The sequence below is a fragment of the Triticum urartu genome, chromosome 4A, assembly GCF_056163025.1.
Source record: "Triticum urartu cultivar PI428250 chromosome 4A, HENAU_Tu73, whole genome shotgun sequence".
In the NCBI taxonomy this organism is placed as follows: Eukaryota; Viridiplantae; Streptophyta; class Magnoliopsida; order Poales; family Poaceae; genus Triticum; species Triticum urartu.
In genome coordinates, this window is record NC_141876.1 from 18,377,232 (window position 1) to 18,396,988 (window position 19,757).

General features: G+C 45.9%; 1 protein-coding gene and 1 long non-coding RNA gene across 2 annotated transcripts; both read right to left on the reverse strand.

Annotated features, from left to right (window-relative positions):
- Positions 1-952: 952 nt before the first annotated feature.
- Positions 953-1,773, reverse strand: LOC125550316 (uncharacterized). The gene has a single exon (XM_048713287.2). It carries the CDS (start codon positions 1,679-1,681, stop codon positions 1,148-1,150), a length of 534 nt encoding a protein of 177 aa, XP_048569244.1. The 5' UTR covers positions 1,682-1,773; the 3' UTR covers positions 953-1,147.
- A 9,408-nt stretch (positions 1,774-11,181) lies between these two features.
- LOC125550315 (uncharacterized) lies at positions 11,182-15,514 on the reverse strand. The gene is made up of 6 exons (XR_007301570.2): positions 14,927-15,514; positions 13,203-13,964; positions 12,884-13,102; positions 12,708-12,804; positions 12,533-12,585; positions 11,182-11,495 (listed from the first exon to the last, which is right to left on the reverse strand). It is a non-coding gene; the product is annotated as an uncharacterized LOC125550315 (long non-coding RNA).
- Positions 15,515-19,757: the final 4,243 nt, after the last annotated feature.

Here is a 19,757-nt window from a genome sequence, read left to right on the forward strand (position 1 = left end):
AACCGTAGATTTCTCCTTCTGAAAAGGGTATGGAAAGGTCCCGGTCGACTAAGATTTAACAAAGTCTTAGTTAAGTCACATTACATGCAAGAGAGAAAAGACAAAACTGAAAAGTAAACTTTACACAAATCTTAACGTAAGATCTCACATACTCCCTCCGTCCAAAAATAAGCGTCTCAACTTTAGTGCAGGTTTTTACTAAAATTAGTATAAAGTTGTGACACTTACTTTGATACTGAGGAAGCATATGACATCGAGTAAGACTTAACGAAGTTTCAGTCGACTAAGATTTAACAAGACTGTTCTGAAAGATCCTTGGTTCCGCTCTTTCCAAGGTGCCTAGCCACAGTGGCCGCCGTTGACACCATCCTCCACTGTTGATGACCAAGGAAAATAATTGATTCACGCGGGGCCAAAGCCCATCAATAATTATATTGGTATGTTGTGGGGTAGCATGGTCTTCTCATTGTCGGTCGACACATTGGCGCAGCCCCGCGACGTGAGAGCTCCATCAATCCATCATGGAATCGGACCTTGGAGGGTGGTCAATTTGTTTGGCCATTTAGATCTCCGTCTTGTGCATCCTTACAATGCACACAACCGTAATTCATAAGGTCGCAGTGCCCGAGCAGTTGAGCGAGTGAGTTCGTTTCAAGCATGGGGGAAGGTACCTCAGTGGCGAAACTCGTGGTTAATCGAATGAGACCACGGTATCAGGTGCTACTAAGCAGTCCTGCTAAATTATATCCGACTCAAAACCTATTTGATCAATCGGCCCATGTTAAAACTCAGGATCACGAGCTCGAATAGCTCCACCTCTAACGGAGGTCATGTTCCATTTCAATGAAAAGGCATAGTAGAAGACTAGAAGTACTGCCATACATTCAATGATCACTAGATATCTCATCATACCAGCACTTGATTCGCCACCGTTTGTTTTTCTGCTCGTATATTCTTATAAAAGATTATTTTATTGAACTTCAAATATGCAATTCCCCACATTACATCGCAGATCGCACCCCGACTGTATCTCTCATAGTCTCATCTCTCTTTTTCTAACAAGAAAGGTGCAAATGTTTTTGCCAACCATATATAGTAAATTTCAGCAAAAGGCATGGAAGCAACTAACTTTGGACTTGGAAGTCACTCACACCTCGGCGACGGGGAGCAGGCCAAGCTCCCGGACCACCCCGGCCGCGCCGCGGAGCTGCTCCCCGACGCCGTCGACACAGACGGGGATCTTCTCGAACAGCGACGCCGGCACGTCCTCCGTGATGAAGCCGGCGCGGAACTCGATCATCCCCCTCTCCAGGTGCGCGGTCATGCTGGTGATGGAGACCCAGATGAAGAGCTTCTTGGCCATGACGCCGGAGAGGTTGGTGATGGCGCCGTGGGAGATGGTGCCGCTGAGGTTCTTGTCGAAGTAGACGTAGTGGTCGCCGAACCAGACGTAGCAGCTGCTGGCGAGCTCGATCTGGTAGTCGCCGGTGGCGTTGTCGAAGGTGTAGGAGTTGACCGAGTCCGGGAGGAGGCCCTTGGGGAGGCCGTACTCGAGGAGGACGTCGTTCGCCACCCCGTGCAGCAGCGTCGCGCCGCCGTCGGCGCAGGCGGCGTGTGACAGCGGCGCGGCCGTCGCGGCGACGGCGAGGACGAGGAGGAGGGACTGGGGAGACATGGCCATCGTCGTTGTTCGGGGCTTGGGAGTCTGGTTGGTCTGCCTTTCCGTGGGAATTCCGGTGGGTTTTATAGATGCGTGGCGTTTGGGCACCGGCGATCTCTTGCGATGGGATCGCGAGCGTGATCAGTCATGTGGGCGTATTCAAATCTTGGTACCACAGCATGTTATCACCACCGTTTGCAACCACCCGGAGTTATGAATTTTTCTCGCTGTTCCTCTCTCTGTCTGATAACGATGGACCGGACAATATTACGCAATTTTATTTCCGTGACCACGCCATAATAACAAGTTGTTGAACGAACCAACTATACATATTTAGTACTAGTATATATATCACATAAGCTTTTATTTACTATCGTTAAGCACGAAGTGTTTAGAAAATCGACGTGTTTAGCAAATGAATTTCAGTACATTTTACTAACAAACTTCCTTGTCCTATATATCACCGCAAAAAGAAATTGCGATCATTATATTAAAATCAACTATGCAGCATATTTCATACATCTATTGCATCGTCCACCCTTCGCTTCATCTCGATAGTATTGTGGAATTGCGGTGGACATTGCCTCCTTTATCCGCACGCACGCATGCATGCACGCGGGCGCACACACGCACGCGCGCGCACACACACAATTGTCCGACAATATCACCTTTTACTCCCCGTTTTTATATTATTGACAACATTGCCCTATTTAAATTTCTGCCACACTTTTTTTTGAGAGAAAATTTCTGCCACACTTTTCATCTAAGTCATTACATCGTGTCAAGATTTACCACATTTAACAATTTATTTTGACTGGCTAGGCCCACTTATCATGCCGACATGGCCGATGACTTCGATGCCAACTAGGAAGCGCAATCCGTATAGGATTGTTCTCCCTACCCACACGACCATACATGCATCCCCACCCCTAAGCCAGATCCACTCCGTGAGGCCAGGAGTGGTGAGTCGGGAACGAACAAAGGGAAAAAAATTATATGAGACCAGGTCTCACGGTTAGCAAGTGAGACCCGTCCTGATGGATGACACGTGGCATTCATAAATCACAAAGCATCTAATCTCTCTTCCCCTGATTTTAAGTGGAAGGTGGGGGATGCTTTGTGATTTGTGAATGCCACATGTCATTCATCGGGATGGGTCTCGCGTGAAACCTGGTTTCATAGAATTCTTTTCCCGAACAAAGGGTGCCATGAGGAGCAGCGAGGCGACGGAAGAGCTCCCTGGCAACCATTGCCGGATTTGCCACAGTTTGTAGGCTAGCTTTCACGATTACTAAGGACACACCTAGTTGGTTTACGCTTTTGAGTTGGAATAAGGATCACCAACCACGCCAGCCTTACAAGTATACGCAGTCGGTCAGAATTGAGACATATATTGTTAAAATGGGTTAAACTTAACAAAATATAACAACTGTGGGGTAAAATGTGGCAGAAAATTTTTAATGTCGTAAACACTCACAAATATATAAACATTGGGTAAAAAGTGGCATTGACTCCAAAAAACAATTTGATTATCCAAAACGTTTGTTCACATATCATTATCGCAAAACATATTATGATCACCAAATAAAATGGAACAAACAAACTTAACTAGAGTCTAGCAAGTGGCTTCGATGACCGGCTCGCACCGAAGCTTAAGAAAAAGCACATGAGATGGCGTCGAACTGACATCATGACCTTTAATTCACATGTGTGGTAACAAATCTACGGGACAACCACAAATATTCGGGAGTTGAGATATGTTGGAAGAATGGGAGTGTAAGTCAATTTCGCGTTCAATTTGGAAGGCCTTGATCAAAGGAGGAACCAAAGAGTCCCTACCTTAGGGAGCTTAGAGAATAGTAGTTCGCAGTATGTCCACATATTATTATCATCTCCTTCGTCTAAAATTAGTTGACGCTTAAACAGATGTATTACAGAGGGAGTAGCTAGTTAGTTTTTTCTTTTTTGGAAAACTTGAGGGGCAAACTAGCTTTTACACTCTTCTTTTGGCAAACTAGCTATAGTTGAAGGGGTGCTACACGGCCATTGCGCGCTCAATCAAATATCGAGCTGCAAGTATTAAAGGCGACAGTCAGCAGATAGCAGGAGTTGGTTGGGCTTGATTACTAATTATGCCGTCCAACGCTGGCAGACAGATGCTGAATTGCTGTGGCTAGTACCACATCTGCATAGAAAGCGATGCTATGATTTTTCTTTAAACACAATACAGATTCTTTTTTCTTTTTTGCTTATCAATACAGACGTTCACATACAGTACGAGCGTACACCTAAACTTTATAAACATCTTGCAAGAGACTAAGGTGAGGGATCCTCAATATTGATGAAGTTGTCAGAGGCACCTCACGCGTTTATCGGATACGCCATATCACCGAATGAACTAAGCTTAACTCACCAATCAAATGAGAAGTGCCAACTATGCACGTGGTGTTTTTACAGGAAATATCTAGTCAGAATGTTTGCTGTGTAGTCTTAGAGAATGAGCATTATTATGTGATCTACCTGAGAAAAGTGAGGGGCTTTTGAGAAAAGAGGGAGGATAAGGGCCTGGATGAAGGAAGAATCACTAGTAAAAAAAAGGGCCTAATGTGAAGCACATTAGTCCCAGTTTGTAGCTGAACCGGCACTACTGTGACCATTAGTGCCGGTTCCAACAATTAGGTGGGTGGCGATCATTAGTACCGGTTTGTGGTAAACCTGTAGTACCGGTTCGTGCCATGAACCGGTACTAAAGACGTGGTGGCAGGCTTGTGTCAGGCTGGGACCCCACCAGCACCTTTAGTACCGGTTGGTTATACGAACCGGGACTATCCCGGTTCGTCTAACCAACCGGTACTAAAGGTCGTCCTATATAAACCCCTTCGTCGAGCCCGAGCGCTCTGTTCTTCCTCTTTCCCCCTTCCTCTGTTTTCTTCCTCTTCCTCTCAAGCTCACACTCCATTTTTGCCAAAATTTATGAAGATTTGAAGGCACCCCATCCATCCAAGTGATCACAAAGGTTAGCAACTTTGTCCTTTCATCTCTCATTGCTAGATTAGCTCTTGCAATGCTCTATAAGTATAGTGATTTGTGGGTTTTATTTTGAGAGAAATTATATGTGGTAGTATTTGATTTATATGTAATTTAAGGTCAAAATAACTCTTAGTTTGCATATGTAGGTGTGGTTTACTTAGTGCCTTCCCGTCTCCGTCCTAACCACCGTCGATCGCCCGCACCGTCCCATCGCCGGCACCACCTTGTGGTGAGCCTCTTTTCTTATCTTTTTTATATAAAAAAATCATGTTTGTGTGATTTAGATATATAGTTACTCGTATAATTATCTTACTCGTACATTGTTTGTTATACATAGTGCCATGGTTTTGATATCCATCCCCGTCGGCCCTCGTCCAGGTTATGATTCGGATGTGGTATATTCTCTTTTATAACTATTTGTTGCATTTCGTGTTTATGAAAAATTATGCCCATCAAGTTGACATAGATATTTTTATATAGGAGATATGTGAACCGGAAATTCCAACCGACCCTATTGTCGAGAGGTTAAATTTAGTTGAAAGAGAAAACGAGTATTTGAAAAAAAATGAAAAGAATTGAAGGGGAGAAGATGGAATTGGAATTGCATATTGTTGATGCCGTTGATGATCACAAGATCAAGATGAAGAAAATGCGCTTGAAGATTTGAAAGATTAGAAAATATGCCATTGATAGTGAAGCTTGGTATCATCATGTTGTTGGATCAATTGTTACCTTAGTTGCGATCTTGATCGCATTTGTTGTTGCATTTAAATGCTTTGGCTAGAGAGTTATTTGTATGTTTGTTTTATGAGAATAAGTGTTGTATGAACTTTAATTTATGTATGAACTTGTATTAATTTGGTCTTTCCGGTGTTGTGTAATGAAGATGAGCCGGCAATGGATGTACGATGACCAATGCTCTCCCTAGTTCTTTGATGGCGTGCATACTTTTCTGCTTGCGGCTGAGGCAAACAAGCGGGCGGATAGTTTTATGCCTTGTCCATGTGGTGGCTGTAAGAATGGTCGGAATTAATCTAAGTTAAAAACTATTCACGTCCATCTGTTTGAGTCCGGTTTCATGCCCCACTATAATGTTTGGACCAAGCACGGAGAAAGAGGGGTTATGATGGAAGACAATGAAGAAGAAGAGGACGACGACAGCTATCCTGGCCATGGGTTCCCTGAATACGATGGTACAACAATGGGGGAAGAAGCTGAGCCGGCAATGCGGGAAGAAGCTGAAGAAGAGGCATCAGATGAGCCCGCTGATGATCTAGGTCGGGCCATTGCCAATGCAAAGAGAAACTGCGCAAGTGAAAAGGAGAAGAAGAAGTTGCAGCGCATGTTAGAGGATCACAAGAAATTGTTGTACCCGAATTGCGAAGCTGGCAATAAAAAGCTGGGCACCACACTGGAATTGTTGCAATGGAAGGCAGAGAATGGTGTATCTGACAAGGGATTTGGAAAGTTGCTGGTAATGTTAAAGAAGATGTTTCCAAAGGACAATAAATTGCCCGAGAGTACGTATGAAGCAAAGAAAGTTGTCTGCCCTCTAGGGTTAGAGGTGCAGAAGATACATGCATGCCCTAATGATTGCATCCTCTACCGCGGTGAGTACGAGGATTTGAACGCGTGCCCAGTATACGGTGCATTGCGCTATAAGATCAGCCGCGATGACCTTAGTGATGTCGAGGGCGAGCGCCCCAAGAAGAAGATTTCTGCCAAGGTGATGTGGTATGCTCTTATAATACCACGGTTGAAACGTTTCCAAAACAAAGAACATGCCAAGGCGATGTGATGGCACAAAGAAGACCGTAAGAAAGACGGGAACATGTGATTTGATAAACATTAGTTTCTAGCAGTGTATGGCAGTGCCTGAAGTGGTTGCCAAATAGTATTAGTTGCAAGCTACATACTCCATCTGAGTATACTCTGCATATAATGAGTGGTAACACAGGCAAGATATCTCCATCGCTCCCCCGCAAAAAACCCAAAAAAAAAGTAAAACCATTGCTGCATCTAAGTGATCTCATTTTCTTCTTTTGAGATCGTGAGTGGATCTAGAGTGGGTGAACGCTAGAGGTGGCAATGCATAGGGGGAATCTTGATGGCCTCCAAACTAGTGTTGTTACCTTCTTGGAGATACAATCGATTGTCAACCATAGAACGCACAGACGTGACTTGGCTCCCCCCCTCCCCCCCCCCCCCCCCCCCCCCCGCGCGTCGTCTCCTCCGAGGCGACTCGGGGGGCCAACCCTAGCCGCCACACTTTAGCCCCCTCCCCTCCCTTCCCCTCCTCCATCGCCGCCAGAGGAGCACCCCGGCGAGCCCGCGCGGCTCTGATGAAGGTGGCGGCGGGGATCTCGGTGGCTTCACCCTGTGTGGAGGGCCTCGGCTTCCGGGGCGGCGGCCCCGGACGACGGCGCGCGACGTGGCCTGTGCAGCGGGTGGCGTCGGCGGGTGCAGGCGGGCCATCTCCCTGGCCGTGAGGGCGGCGCGGAGGTGGCGGGCGTCGGCTGCTGCGGCGACTCCTCGCCAGTCGTTTGCGCCATGAAGAAGTGGCGTCTTCGACCTCGATCTACTCCGATTCGCGCGGATCTCGGCCTCTGGCGGCTATGGTCGCTGGATCTGGGCGTCGGGTGCGCAGATCTGGTGCTTGGGGGCGGATCCGGGGGAAACCCCTAGCCGGCGTGGCGGCCACACCGAAGGTGGCGCCTTTGTGCGTCGTTTACTTTGTTGGAGGCTTCGGTGGGACTCCTCCTCCTCCCATCCCGTCCAAGAGCTCAGGTGAAAGCCTCAGGCCCCCCTTTCCTGGCGACAACGGCATTCTGGTGGCATGTTCCTTCTTGAGGGTGTCGTCCAGAGATGGCTCGAGTGGTGGTGGAGTTGGGTGTGGTTCGAGGGCGGCATGTGGTGGCCTCATTTCATCAACGGCATCCTTCTCTGGTCCAGGTGCGGAGGGTTCCAGCCGCTGGTTCGAGGGGATTGGGGTCCCTGCCTCCATGCCGGCGGTAGGCCTTCGGTGTGGCGATTCCTATCCTTGACCAAGGGCATGGTGTCGCATCCTTTTGGCCTTCTCTAAGGTTTCAGCATCTGCGTCCGATAACTCTCGTTCGGTGTTTTGCCTTGCTACTGTCGACGACGGTGTTTTGGTGGTCGGTTCTCCATTTCATGTGGGTCTGTCCCTTGTGCCTCTCCTTTCGCAGTCGGGGCACTCTGATTTGGATTCTAGGGTGAATCACTCCGTCGGCCGCCAGTGCGGCACCCGTCGAACCCAGGTGGTAGGGTAGGGGCCCTTTGCGTCGGCGGAGTCAGATCATGTTTGCCCTGTTTGATCCCTTTGGTGGCAGCCAGCGATACAAATCATGAATGGTGGTGCCCTCCTCCTGGTGTTTCCGTAGGTTAGCTAGTTCTTGGCTTTGCGTCGTTCGATGGCAAGAGTGGTGTGTGCTCTTTGCCTTCGAGTTGTTCTGCTGAGCACATTGTATCTTTTTCTTTCCGCTTTCCTCTTTCTTGTTGTAAGTTGCAGTCTTGTACTCTTGACCGGTTGATGGCTTTGTTAATTCAAAGCCGGGCTCTTCTTGAGCCTTCGTTTCAAAAAAAAAACTTCTTGGAGATCAATCTAATGGCACATCGGATAGGATAGAAGATATACAACATTTAACAAGGAGGAAGGCAGCCAGATTAGCTAGAAGAACATGATGGTTACCGGTCAAACAGATAGAATCTCTCCTGCGGGCAGAGGAGAGGCGTCGGCCTCGGCTGGCCGCGTGGATTTCGCGTGCACGTTTTGCGGGAGAGTGAAGCGAGGGGAATTCAGACGGAATCTGGGCATATTGCGGGAGAGAGCGTTCGCGTGTGGAGGGCTCGGCTCTATATTGGGTGAGGTTTACAGGAGTAAAATGCATGTGCTTCAGTCTTTTGTTGATGAACTATTAAAAGTGTTTCTGTCTTTTGCTTATGATCACCTACAGAGCTTGTAATGGTTGTGTTCTGCTTATGATCAAGCTGTTGGATCTCTCTTTTATTTCCTAAATTATGGCTTATGTACTATCCAGGACCTACATGTGTGGTGTGGTTCAGGCAAATTCAGTTAAACAATGTTCTGTTCGATGCGGATTCAGTCATATATATGAACTTCTATTATCTTCAGTTCAGATGTGTTGTGGTTCATGCAGATTTGGTCAAATTCAGATCATTTGAGCACAAGTACTGTTGCGCTGATATTACAAATGCACAAGTTCAGTTCAGTCTCAATTGCAATATTCTTGCACATGTATTGATATCTTTTCATGCACAAGAACTCTTAGCTCAGCCATGTCATAAACTGTGCAAAAGTAGTCTCAAACTGTTTATTTTCATTCAGCAAAAATGCACAATCATACTCAAATAAATATGTGCAATGGAGAGAGCCATACACAAGACAAGTACTCTCAGTTCATGATTCAGCAAAAGGACACGGTTATACTACACAGCACAAGCACTCTCACAGCAAAAGCGGTCTCAGAACTCCACCAATTACTTGCAGTACACAAAGAAATTTCGTTTCATAACAAATCCATATCATAACCCTGCATAGCAATGGTCGACAGACACAACCGTTCAAATTCAGAATAGCATTGCAACCTTAAACATCCGACGGCACGAAGCTGCACTTTACCTCCATGGCGGTCAGTAGAGCAGCGGGCGTCACAGCGTCGCTACAGTCTCTGACAGCCGTCGCCAGGAGGACGTGCCCGCACGACCATCTACTCATCCATGGAAGCGGTCCGCACGTGGCCCACCTCCGGGAGCTGTCAGGGCTCTTCCCGCCGTCACGCCTCATGCGGAAAGCTTCGCCCCAGCAAGCCGCGGCGCGAGCCACCGCCGGCGACGGAAGGGAGAGGCGCGGTTAGGATGCCAACGGCGATGGGAGGTTCGCCGCAGATCGAACTGTCTGCAACGTTGACGCCGTCCGTCGAGTGTGATGATTGGGGATAGCGACTGCGATTTGACCAGGGATGACAAGTTATCTTTTTTTTATGATCATACATGTCTCATTTATATAGAACAAAGATCAAGTTACATGGCATGTAAACACCAACAATGACTGAAAAGATAAAAAAATCATATGCAAAGTACAAGCGTTTGTCCCTCTCCTTCGACACCGCCGAAGCAGCCACCAAAGAGTAAAAGGACAGATCACCTCTTCACCCAAGCTCGACACGGCTCCATCGTTGATCAACAGCTTTACAGATCTCCAAAATAGTTTGCTAGAAGCAAAATCATAGCCGTTGAAAGAAACAGATCGGGGCAACATGTCCCCGGACACGCCATCAAACTTCAGAACTGATACCCCCGCATGACGACGACGTCGGAGGAGGAAACCAAAATTGTCATCCTTCAACCACAGACCCAGCACAAGATACTCCATCTTCCAGCTGTCACTTGCGTAGACAACCGTCTGCGCGTACTCTTGAACGACAAAACCTCTCTGCTCCACCATGACGTCGAAGACAACGCCACAACAACGGGGACAGAGTAGAAGACACACCATCCATGAACCCTAACACTGGCGATCTGAGATATCAGCAGAGACACAATGCCAACAACTCTGATACGCCGCCATAAAAGGCACCGCCGGTGTGGGAGTGGAGTTGAGGCAGATTTAGGGAGTGTTCGGAGTCTCTCCGCTCTAGACTCAGCTCGCGGAGCTACAAGGCTAAAATGATGGAGAATTAGGTGCTCTGCAGATTCTATAATTCCTCGAAGCCGGTGGAAAGCCGTCAGGCCCTTATTCATCCGGGCGCGGCTCCCATCATCCAAACGACACACCATGACCTACAAATCCAAAACCTAACTGCAAAGAAACATGTCCCCCCTCCCTTCTGCCGCCAGAGCAGCGGCCAAAGGGAGAGGGGGCCAGTGCCCCGACTGGTGGAGATAGGAGGAAAGAGATTGTCGCCAGAGCAGCGGCCAAAGGAAGAGGGGGCCAGTGCCCCGACTGGTGGAGATAGGAGGAAAGAGATCGCCTCCCTAGTCACATGGCTGGTGGCGGCAGCTAGGGTAGGAAACAACTTTCTCACCTCTTCCGGTGATGGCCAAGTCGTCTGACTGCGGGCCCTCAGCTGACGTGGCGTACGTGATACGTATACCTGCATTTTACTCGGTTTCCAGGCTCCACAAAGCACATTCGATCATCTGAATTAAACCCCTACCAATACCAAATCACGTTTCGAAGCCCAAATACAAACATCCAAACACAGCATAATGATCTGTACCGAATGCAGCAACCAAACTCAGTCTAAACTGCTGTTTTGCAATTGAATTCCTTATTAGGAGCTATCAGTTTCCTACTTCCTACTTGAAGAAAACACTTCCATTCCAAAACTCAAACATAATACTCCCTCCATCCCAAAATACTTGTCCAAGATATGGATAAAAATGGATGAATCTAGAACTGAAATACATCTAGATACATCCATTTCTCCAATAAATATTTCCAGACGAAGTGGTGCAACTTTTGATAAAAGATCCGGTAAGGTGCTACAGGAAGTTAGATGATTTTTTACAAGTCATGAGCAACACGATTCAATAAGATTCACTGATTCAGTAAGTAGATCTAAGCAATAGAAAATTACAAAAAGATCCACTCAGCAATGCATGGGCTCATCAGTGCAACTTTTGAAGAATTTGATCAATCTGGAGCGCATTGCGAATCAGCCCACAAGTTCATTGCCGCAGCCTTCAACTCAAATCTTGCCAGCATTGGAACATCCAAACTAATCTCAGCTGTGCCTCGGTAATGGGAGAAAACAGGCATGACCTGTATAGCAGATGTGTTATTAACAACAAGCCAAACTATTTCTTCCAAACATAAATTGCACAGTATACACCCCAGGAAAATGCAACATCCTCCTGCGGGAATCATAGACAAGTTGGATGGTGCATAAAGGATAGTCAGTTATCCATTTATCCTCCCGGGTTAACACATTCCCAAAAAGGAGAACATCCCAAAGCAGAGCCTAAAAGGCAAATATTAAGATCAAGTGTTCCTTAACGAAGCAGGTTCTAGCGTTCCTTAACGAAGCAGGTTCTAGCAGGCCCTGACTGGGATCGCTACATATATGTCATTGAAATGTGTCCCCGTCCCCAAATTAAAGAGCATTACTGAACTACAATCTCCATCCCAAATTACTTGTCTTAGATTTGTCTAGATACGGATATATCTATCTAAGACAAGTAATTTGGGACGGAGGTTGTACACTTTTAATGTACGATCTTGCAGAGCTACGAAATTAAGAGCCAATTCGGCATAGCTGCAGATTTAAGAGTTTCTGAGTATGCTATGCAGGCCTGGATTTAACAAAAAAGAGCATCACAAAACTGCACTTTTGAAAAACAATTGAAATCTAGACATTTATATCTATGAAACAGGTCTTTACACCTGGAGTTTCAGCAATACAAAATTTTCCCTGAATTGTAGTTCATAGGTGTTAAGGTAAGTTTGTTATGGTATATACATTGAGCCTGTAATTACTATTAATTTACTCTAAATATATGTGTGTGCAAAGTTCCATCAGAATGGCAAGCTTCAGCTAAAAAAACTAACTCCGAGAGAAGCATAGAACTGAAGCTACACTTTAAACTAACTTCATGTTCCCTATTCAAACTCAAATAAAGTAGGTCATTATCTCAGGCCTGTTTCGCAACTAAAAATTGGCTCTAGCAGATTGAATGACAGAAGAATATAAATACATGATATAAAATACATATGCTATCTACGTTTACATGTACAAGTGTAAAAATGGCATCAGACCATAACATCATGCTTCACTTGTCAGAAAATACAAGTGTACTTACTCTGCAGTCAACCATCCATTGCCTCTTTGTATCTCTTGTAAGGCTGCTCGATACTGTATTCACAAGAAATTTTAATATTACAATTTATGCATTTTTCTTCCAAATTTGAACAAATTTTAATTACAATTTATGCATTTTTCTTCCAAATTTGAACAAATATGAGTCAAAAACTTACCACTCCGGTGTTCTGCACTGCAAGAATATGAGGACAAGGGCCGAGGCATGGGCAAAGAACATCCCGCACTCCTTCCCTAGCATATGTCCTAGATTCTCTGGATGTAAAGACACTGTTCAATGTATATGCCTCAAATTTTATGTATCCATGAAACCAAGAGACCTCATTCCACTTACCTGGGCTGGTAGTGGAGGCAGCACCGGGGAAGTTGGCCACTTGCTCATTCGCCACTGCATATCACCTGGTACAGCCGGCCAGAACCACTGACCCTGAGCAGGCTGCCACACCCAGCCCCATCCCCTTTGCCCTGCAACAGAAATGATCGTCCATCGCCAATGCCCTGCACCATTGGGTGCTACTGGTTCCATCTGCCCTAGCTGAGCTCCCCTAGGCCCCTGGAATGACAGAAGCCAGATGTAAAATTTACAATAGAGCTTTTCCTCTCCAGCCCAAATATAACAATCTTTTTTACAACAAACATAGTAGTATGTATACCTTTGTTTTTTCAGGCGCGTGAACCTTGTTGTTTCTTCCAAAATTGTATAATGACTGAGGATTACCTCTATATCCATTCCTTGGAGGTAACCCTGCCTGCCTGCTGTACCAGATCATAACCTCATAAAAGATTGGATTCTTTTCAGCTTGAACAGTCCAATTTTTACCAACAGGTGTAAATTGACCCATACATAAATCATTCCAAGCTTGTTGAAGGAGATTATTAAATTGAAGTGCATCATCATCCCCAAGATGGCTCTTTGCTGTTGCAAGTGATGCAAGCAGCAAAGTCCAGGGATCCGTCAATGAGAATGAGAAATGATAGTAAATCAGACAAATGAATCTAGATTGGAAGACAAGTGAAGATCCAATTCCTGATGGGATCATAGTGGTAATATAATGAAGATGGTCAGTATAAAGTGCAGGTATGTTCCCTTGACAGTAGTACTGCAGCAAAGCATTGCTCAGGGCTCCAACATCAGTCATGAGGTCTTGAAAATCACCAATAGTCGTGAATGGTGCAGGTATGTCCATCATGAATAACCCATTAACAACCATGAAATTCCTCACCGAGAACATTCCACGCCAGCAATGTCCTCCAAGTATCAATGACAAACCGGTAAGCACTCTTCAGATAGTTGCGACCAACGTCGCTACATATGATAGCAGCGTCTCCAAAGTAAAGAGTACAATATTCGGTCAATTGGGTCTGGAGGACGGTGATCCAATGCAAGAAGTCGAAGGTTTGGCCTTGATCCATTCCTTAAAAGCAGAAAGTCAAATTTTATTACTATATTATCCGACATAAGCAGAAAAACAAGTAAGCCAACACTTATTTTAAATAAAACAATCAACACACATCAGCAGTCAACACGTATTTGAAATCAAACAATCAACACACATTTTCCAATTTCAGTATCAAAATGTACTCAAAAGACGGAATTTGAACAAACTAAAAAAGCTGTAAACTGCAGCAAAAGTATACCACATATTAGAGCAGCAATTCAACATTTCACAGCCTATCGGGAAAAACACAGCTTCAGAGCAATTACCAGGATAGGGTTGTTGATAATGGTGCAGTATAACACCTATATCTAGTACTACTACGTGCCAAGATTTGTGGACAAAAATAAAATGAACCAGGATAATACTGTGACTAAGTGTATCAAATTAACAAGTTATGTTTGTCATGTCAATATGAAGTACAGAAACTTGCATAATCATACAGAAAACCAACTTCAGTACTTAGGCACATACAAGTGCTCACCCAACAAAGAACATTTTCTAAGCAAAAAGAATACCAAATGCACGCTAGGTTTTTACATAAATACTTCATGCATAACAAAATATAAGAGCATTTAGATCACTATTTTAGTGATCTAAACGCTCTTATATTTCTTTATAGAGGTAGTACCATTTACTTTCAATTAACTTATTTTAATTTGTGAACCCATAGATCTAGAACTATGCATAGAATGGCCTCATAATAGATTACCTAATCATATCATAGTTTCTGCTTAAGAGAAGTAAAGCACGCACACAACCATCCATTCTGTCAGCAACTCAACATACAAGTACATAGAGAGGCTAATATCAAATTAGCAGGACTAAAACATACTAAATCAATCTAATGAATTGCTTGTAGGCATTTGCCCATCACGTTACAAATTATACATCAGAGGACAGCGTTTGATATAATGAGGAATGAGGATAAAATAGCATACCCTGACGCCGTGGACTGAGTCGGGTGAGATGGAAAGCTGGAGAGCCAAAAGGGTGGTTCAGGTCGGATATGTGGGAACGGCTGAGAGCTCCGCCGCCGCCCCCCCCCCCCCCCCCTTGCATTCGCTTCGCTGCCACCGCCTGTTCGCGCCGCCCCGCCGTGGACGCGAGGTGTCGAGAGGTGTGAGATCGACCAGATGCGCGGCAAGATGGGAGATCCGAGCGTCGCCCGATGGGCGCCCTTGCCTTCGCTTCGCTGCCGCCTTGTTCGCGCCTCCGTGGACGCGAGGTGCCGAGAGGTGGGAGGTCGACCGGATGCGCGGCGAGCCGGGAGATCCGACCGTCGCTCGATGGGCGCCCTTGCCTTCGCTTCGCTGCCGACGCCTTGTTCGCGCCGCCGTGGACGCACGCGAGGTGTCGAGAGGTGGGAGATCGACCGGATGCGCGGCAAGCTGGGAGATTCGACGGGGCTGGATTAGGGTTTGGGGCTTTGGGCGACGGGGCTGGATTAGGGTTTGCCGCGTGTAGAGGAGAGGGTGAGGGGCTGGATAGTGCGTGCGCGCCCGCGCGGCGGCTGCGGGGTGCGGGACTGGAGTGATTGGGGGCCGGCTGGGGGGTTTATATACGGGATAATAGGGTTTGCTGGGCTAGTGGGCTCTAAGTTTCTATACCGCTCGGAATAAATTTCGATCCCCTGGGCTAAATTTGAGACCAGAGGCCCGCAGTAGGCTGTGAATGAAGAATTAAGCCTTTCAAAAGAACCTTAAAAACGAAAGAATGCACTTTGTTCCTTTTGTAGACCTGATTAAATTTCAAAAATGCTTAAAAATTAATACATATATTTAAAACATAATTTAATTATGATTTTAAAACCCATAATTTTGAAATATGTTAATGAAATGTACAAAAATTGTTACTCTAGTACACTCCCTCCATCCTGTAATTCTTGTCGCGAGGGCAATTTTGCAAAAAACACATCTGGTTTCTCCCGACCAAACCCGCGCTCCTCGTCGTCCTCCTCCGATAGAAGCAGCAACTGCCCTTCTCCCCGCCGCCGCAGCTCCCCCGCTCTCCTGCCGCAGTTGCCTCCTGCTCCGCCGCCGCAGCTACCGCTCGCCTGCCTGCCCAAGCACCCTCCTTCCTCAAAAGAATCTTGGATTTCCCCAGCTACCGCCGCGCTCTATTCCGGCTGCGTCGGAACCGCCGTCGGAGATCCCGGAGGCGCTGGATCCGGACCACCAACAACAACATAGAGGCCGACGAGCCCGACGACGACAGGAGATGCGGCAAGCTAAATGCTGACGAGCCCGACGACAACGGCAAGCTAAAGGTCGTGGATTTGCGAGTGTGGAAGACGGCGACGACAACTCCACGAGGAATACGATGGCGGCTGGGTCTTCTTTGTTGTTTCTATGGTGGAAGACCCGCGCCTGCAACACCACGGCTGGGCTGTCCAGTGGGTCGCGCCTGCTCACTTGGCAGCAGCAGCGGCGGCTACAAGTTTTCTGCACTGCTGCAGATCAACCCCAAGTCCTACAGCCTGGGTCAACCTCCCTTCTCTACTCCATATTTACTAAATTTACTGAATATTTGCACTAGTTCTGCTAGTTTAGATTTTGGAGTATTTTGCACAATTAACTGAACAATTTTGCACAGTTAACTGAACAATTTTGCAAGCATTCGATCTCTGAACAATTTTGTTTTTAGTAAGATTTTTACTGTCTCTAAATTCAGTCATGAACTATGAACTCTGAAATTAGTACTGTCTCAACAACATTTTAAATATACACTAATTCTAAAATGCTAAAATGCCACTAATTCTAAAATGCTAGATTTAGTAACTAATCTTTGTGTCAGAACAGAACATTGTATTACGCGTGGAGTAATTATGTGATGTGTACTAGTGCATCCTTAATGTTTTGAGGATTTTGTTCAGTCCATAAGCAAGTCCACCTATTTATTCTAATAGGCACGGTTCAGAGCTCACCAAGAAAGAAACAAGTACAAGAAGTTACTTCAAAGTGTTGGCATCCTTGAGAATATTATGCTGAGGTGGTCCCGAAAAGGCGTTGGTCTGCGAGGAATCAATGGCAGGACGATGCCAATCGACCAAGACGAGGAAGAAGACATCGTCAAGGTTTTCCGCAAGGAAAGAGTGGAAATAGCTGTCAGTGAGGCTGTTTCGAGGGTATCGGCTATCATTGGTTGCCCCTGTCGCAAGGCTGGACTGCCGCAGGATGCTCGAAATGCACCAACAAGCAAAGGTGAGGCCATGATTTGTGGTGTCTACTTGTGATAGCCTGGCTTATTAGGGATGATAGACTACTCATATCAATAAGGAATTCCTTCTTTTCCGTGAGCCCATTCGGACATAACTCCAAAGTTAAGCGTGCTCAGCTTGGAGTAGTTTCAGGATGGGTGGCCGACCGGGAAGTTGCTCCCGAGTGCGCACGAATGAGGACAAAAGTCCGTAGAAAAGACTAGTATTAATCTATGGGGCCAGTCTAAATCCCGCCAGGAGTAACGACACCGGCGGGTGTGTCCGGGGCGTTACAAGTTGGTATCAGAGCCGACCCTCGCGGTTACACGGATGTTTGCGGACAAGTGCGCGGTCATGTTGTTCATGACGTTTTTGACCCGTTGTGGCATACGGCATGGTACATGTACCGGACTGGATGCACAGACGTATGTGCCAAGAGGGAACGTTCCTGTGGCTCGACGAGGACGTTGGTTCCTCTGAGTGGGGGTGTATGTGATAGCCTGGCTTATTAGGGATGGTAGACTACTCATATCAATAAGGAATTCCTCCTTTTTTGGAAGCCCATTCGGACAGAACTCCAAAGTTAAGCGTGCTCAGCTTGGAGTAGTTTCAAGATGGGTGACCGACCGGGAAGTTGCTCCCGGGTGCGCACGAGTGAGGACAAAGTGCGTAGAAAAGACTAGTATTGATCTGTGGGGCCAGTCTAAATCCCGCCAGGAGTAACGACCACCGACGGGTGTGTCCGGGGCGTTACACTACTGAAGGTGTTTCAGTCAAAAACTTGCTTAAGCAAGAGCAGATTTACGAGCAAAAAACTCACTCCATATGTCTACTGTCTAGCACTTTGTGCATGAAATCTGTAACTTATTTATTCTCTTGAACTTACTAAAATGGTTTTCCCATCACGGATTGCCATGGAAAGTAGATGATCTGGCACCAGCTGTGTTGATGATAAAGCACTGGGCAACCACTATCCTGTGTCCTCCTCCCCTGTTAAATGATGATCTGGAAAGCAGCTGGCTTCCTGAAGGGCAGTAAAAGCCTTGGTGAGTAGTGGATCCTGCCAAATCAGAAGGATTTACCAACAAATTTCAGTACCATCACCAATCCATGACAAAATTGTAGTTTCACTTCACTATACATAACCTTCATGCATTTTAGAAATACTCCATGGCAAAGATTAGTAACACCGTTAGTTACTCAATCTATATCTATAGTACTCCATGGCAAAGATTAGTGCATTTCTAAAATGGGAAAGATTATGGCACAAAGATTAGTTACATCACGTCAAGCATGCCATGCCATCTTTGATTCTGTTTTTGATGGAGTACTAGGTAACCTTGTGAAGTGAATAATCAGCATGGGCAATAAATATCCACTACTACTCCCACATTATGTCTTTGATTCTGTTTTTGATGGAATACATTTGCATGGCGCTGAATCATGAAAATACTAGTAGGAGTAATACTGCCAACCACTTGGCCCCAAGGAGATATCATCATTAGTAGGAGTAATTAGGATCTTAGATGAGAAGATCTGCTCTAGCACTAAGCAGAAGTTATTTTGGGGTACTATGGCTTTTTGACAGTCAGTAAAACAGGGCACTTGCTTCGCAAGAGAAATGGCTTAATTAAAGTTAATCTCTCCCAAGAGAGACAAGAGAGTATGTTCTTTTCTGATGTCCTGATGCAAGCAAGCACCCTACACATGTCCATATTAAACAAAAAGTGCAGTCACCCTCTGCACAACAGGTGACTGGTAGGACTAATACTAGTACGGGTAGACGAGCAACAAATAAATTCAAATAAGTTGAAATAATTCAAATAAATCCAGATAATTGAAATAAATTCAAATAAATCCAATAGATTCAAATAATTACAATAATCCAATACACATGACATTCACAAGACATACACTTCACTTCCCTTCTCTTCATGTTTCTTTCTTTTCCCTTCTATTGCTACTTCTTCCATTCCCTTTACTTTTCCTTCTTTTCCCTTCTACAACTACTTCTTTACTTCCCTTTTCTTTTCCTATTGCAATTTCAATTTCTTCTATAATGGCCCTGGTATCAACAACTACCTGACTGTCGCAATATACACTGATTATTTCCCTGCCAGCATTCTGAATACGATCCTTGTGCAAGTGTGGTAACTTATATTGATTTCTGTGGGGACCCCGACTCATAAGTCGTGATCACCGAATGCATGTGTATAGTGATCCCAGAGATCAATGCTCACTGAACACACAGAAGCTGAATAACAAGAGTCTTACATCCATACATACCGTATTACACAAGTAGGACCATTATGGTCAAGTCTTGAGTATAGCATCGCAGCGGAAATCTTCGTTGACAACTTGGACCCATGCCATCTGCCTTAACCCTACAGGCATTCTGACTGGGAAGCGTCCTAGCTCGCATGTTCGTCACCGAAGTGGTTCGCCGGAGCCGGGTGGAGGCCGACGGCGACCATGGCAGCCATGGAGGGGGCAGGAGGGCGCGAGGGGTAGAGGTGTCTTGTCTGGGAGATTGCTGGGGAAGAGGGAGAGCGGGAAGAAGCCGTAGGAGAGCT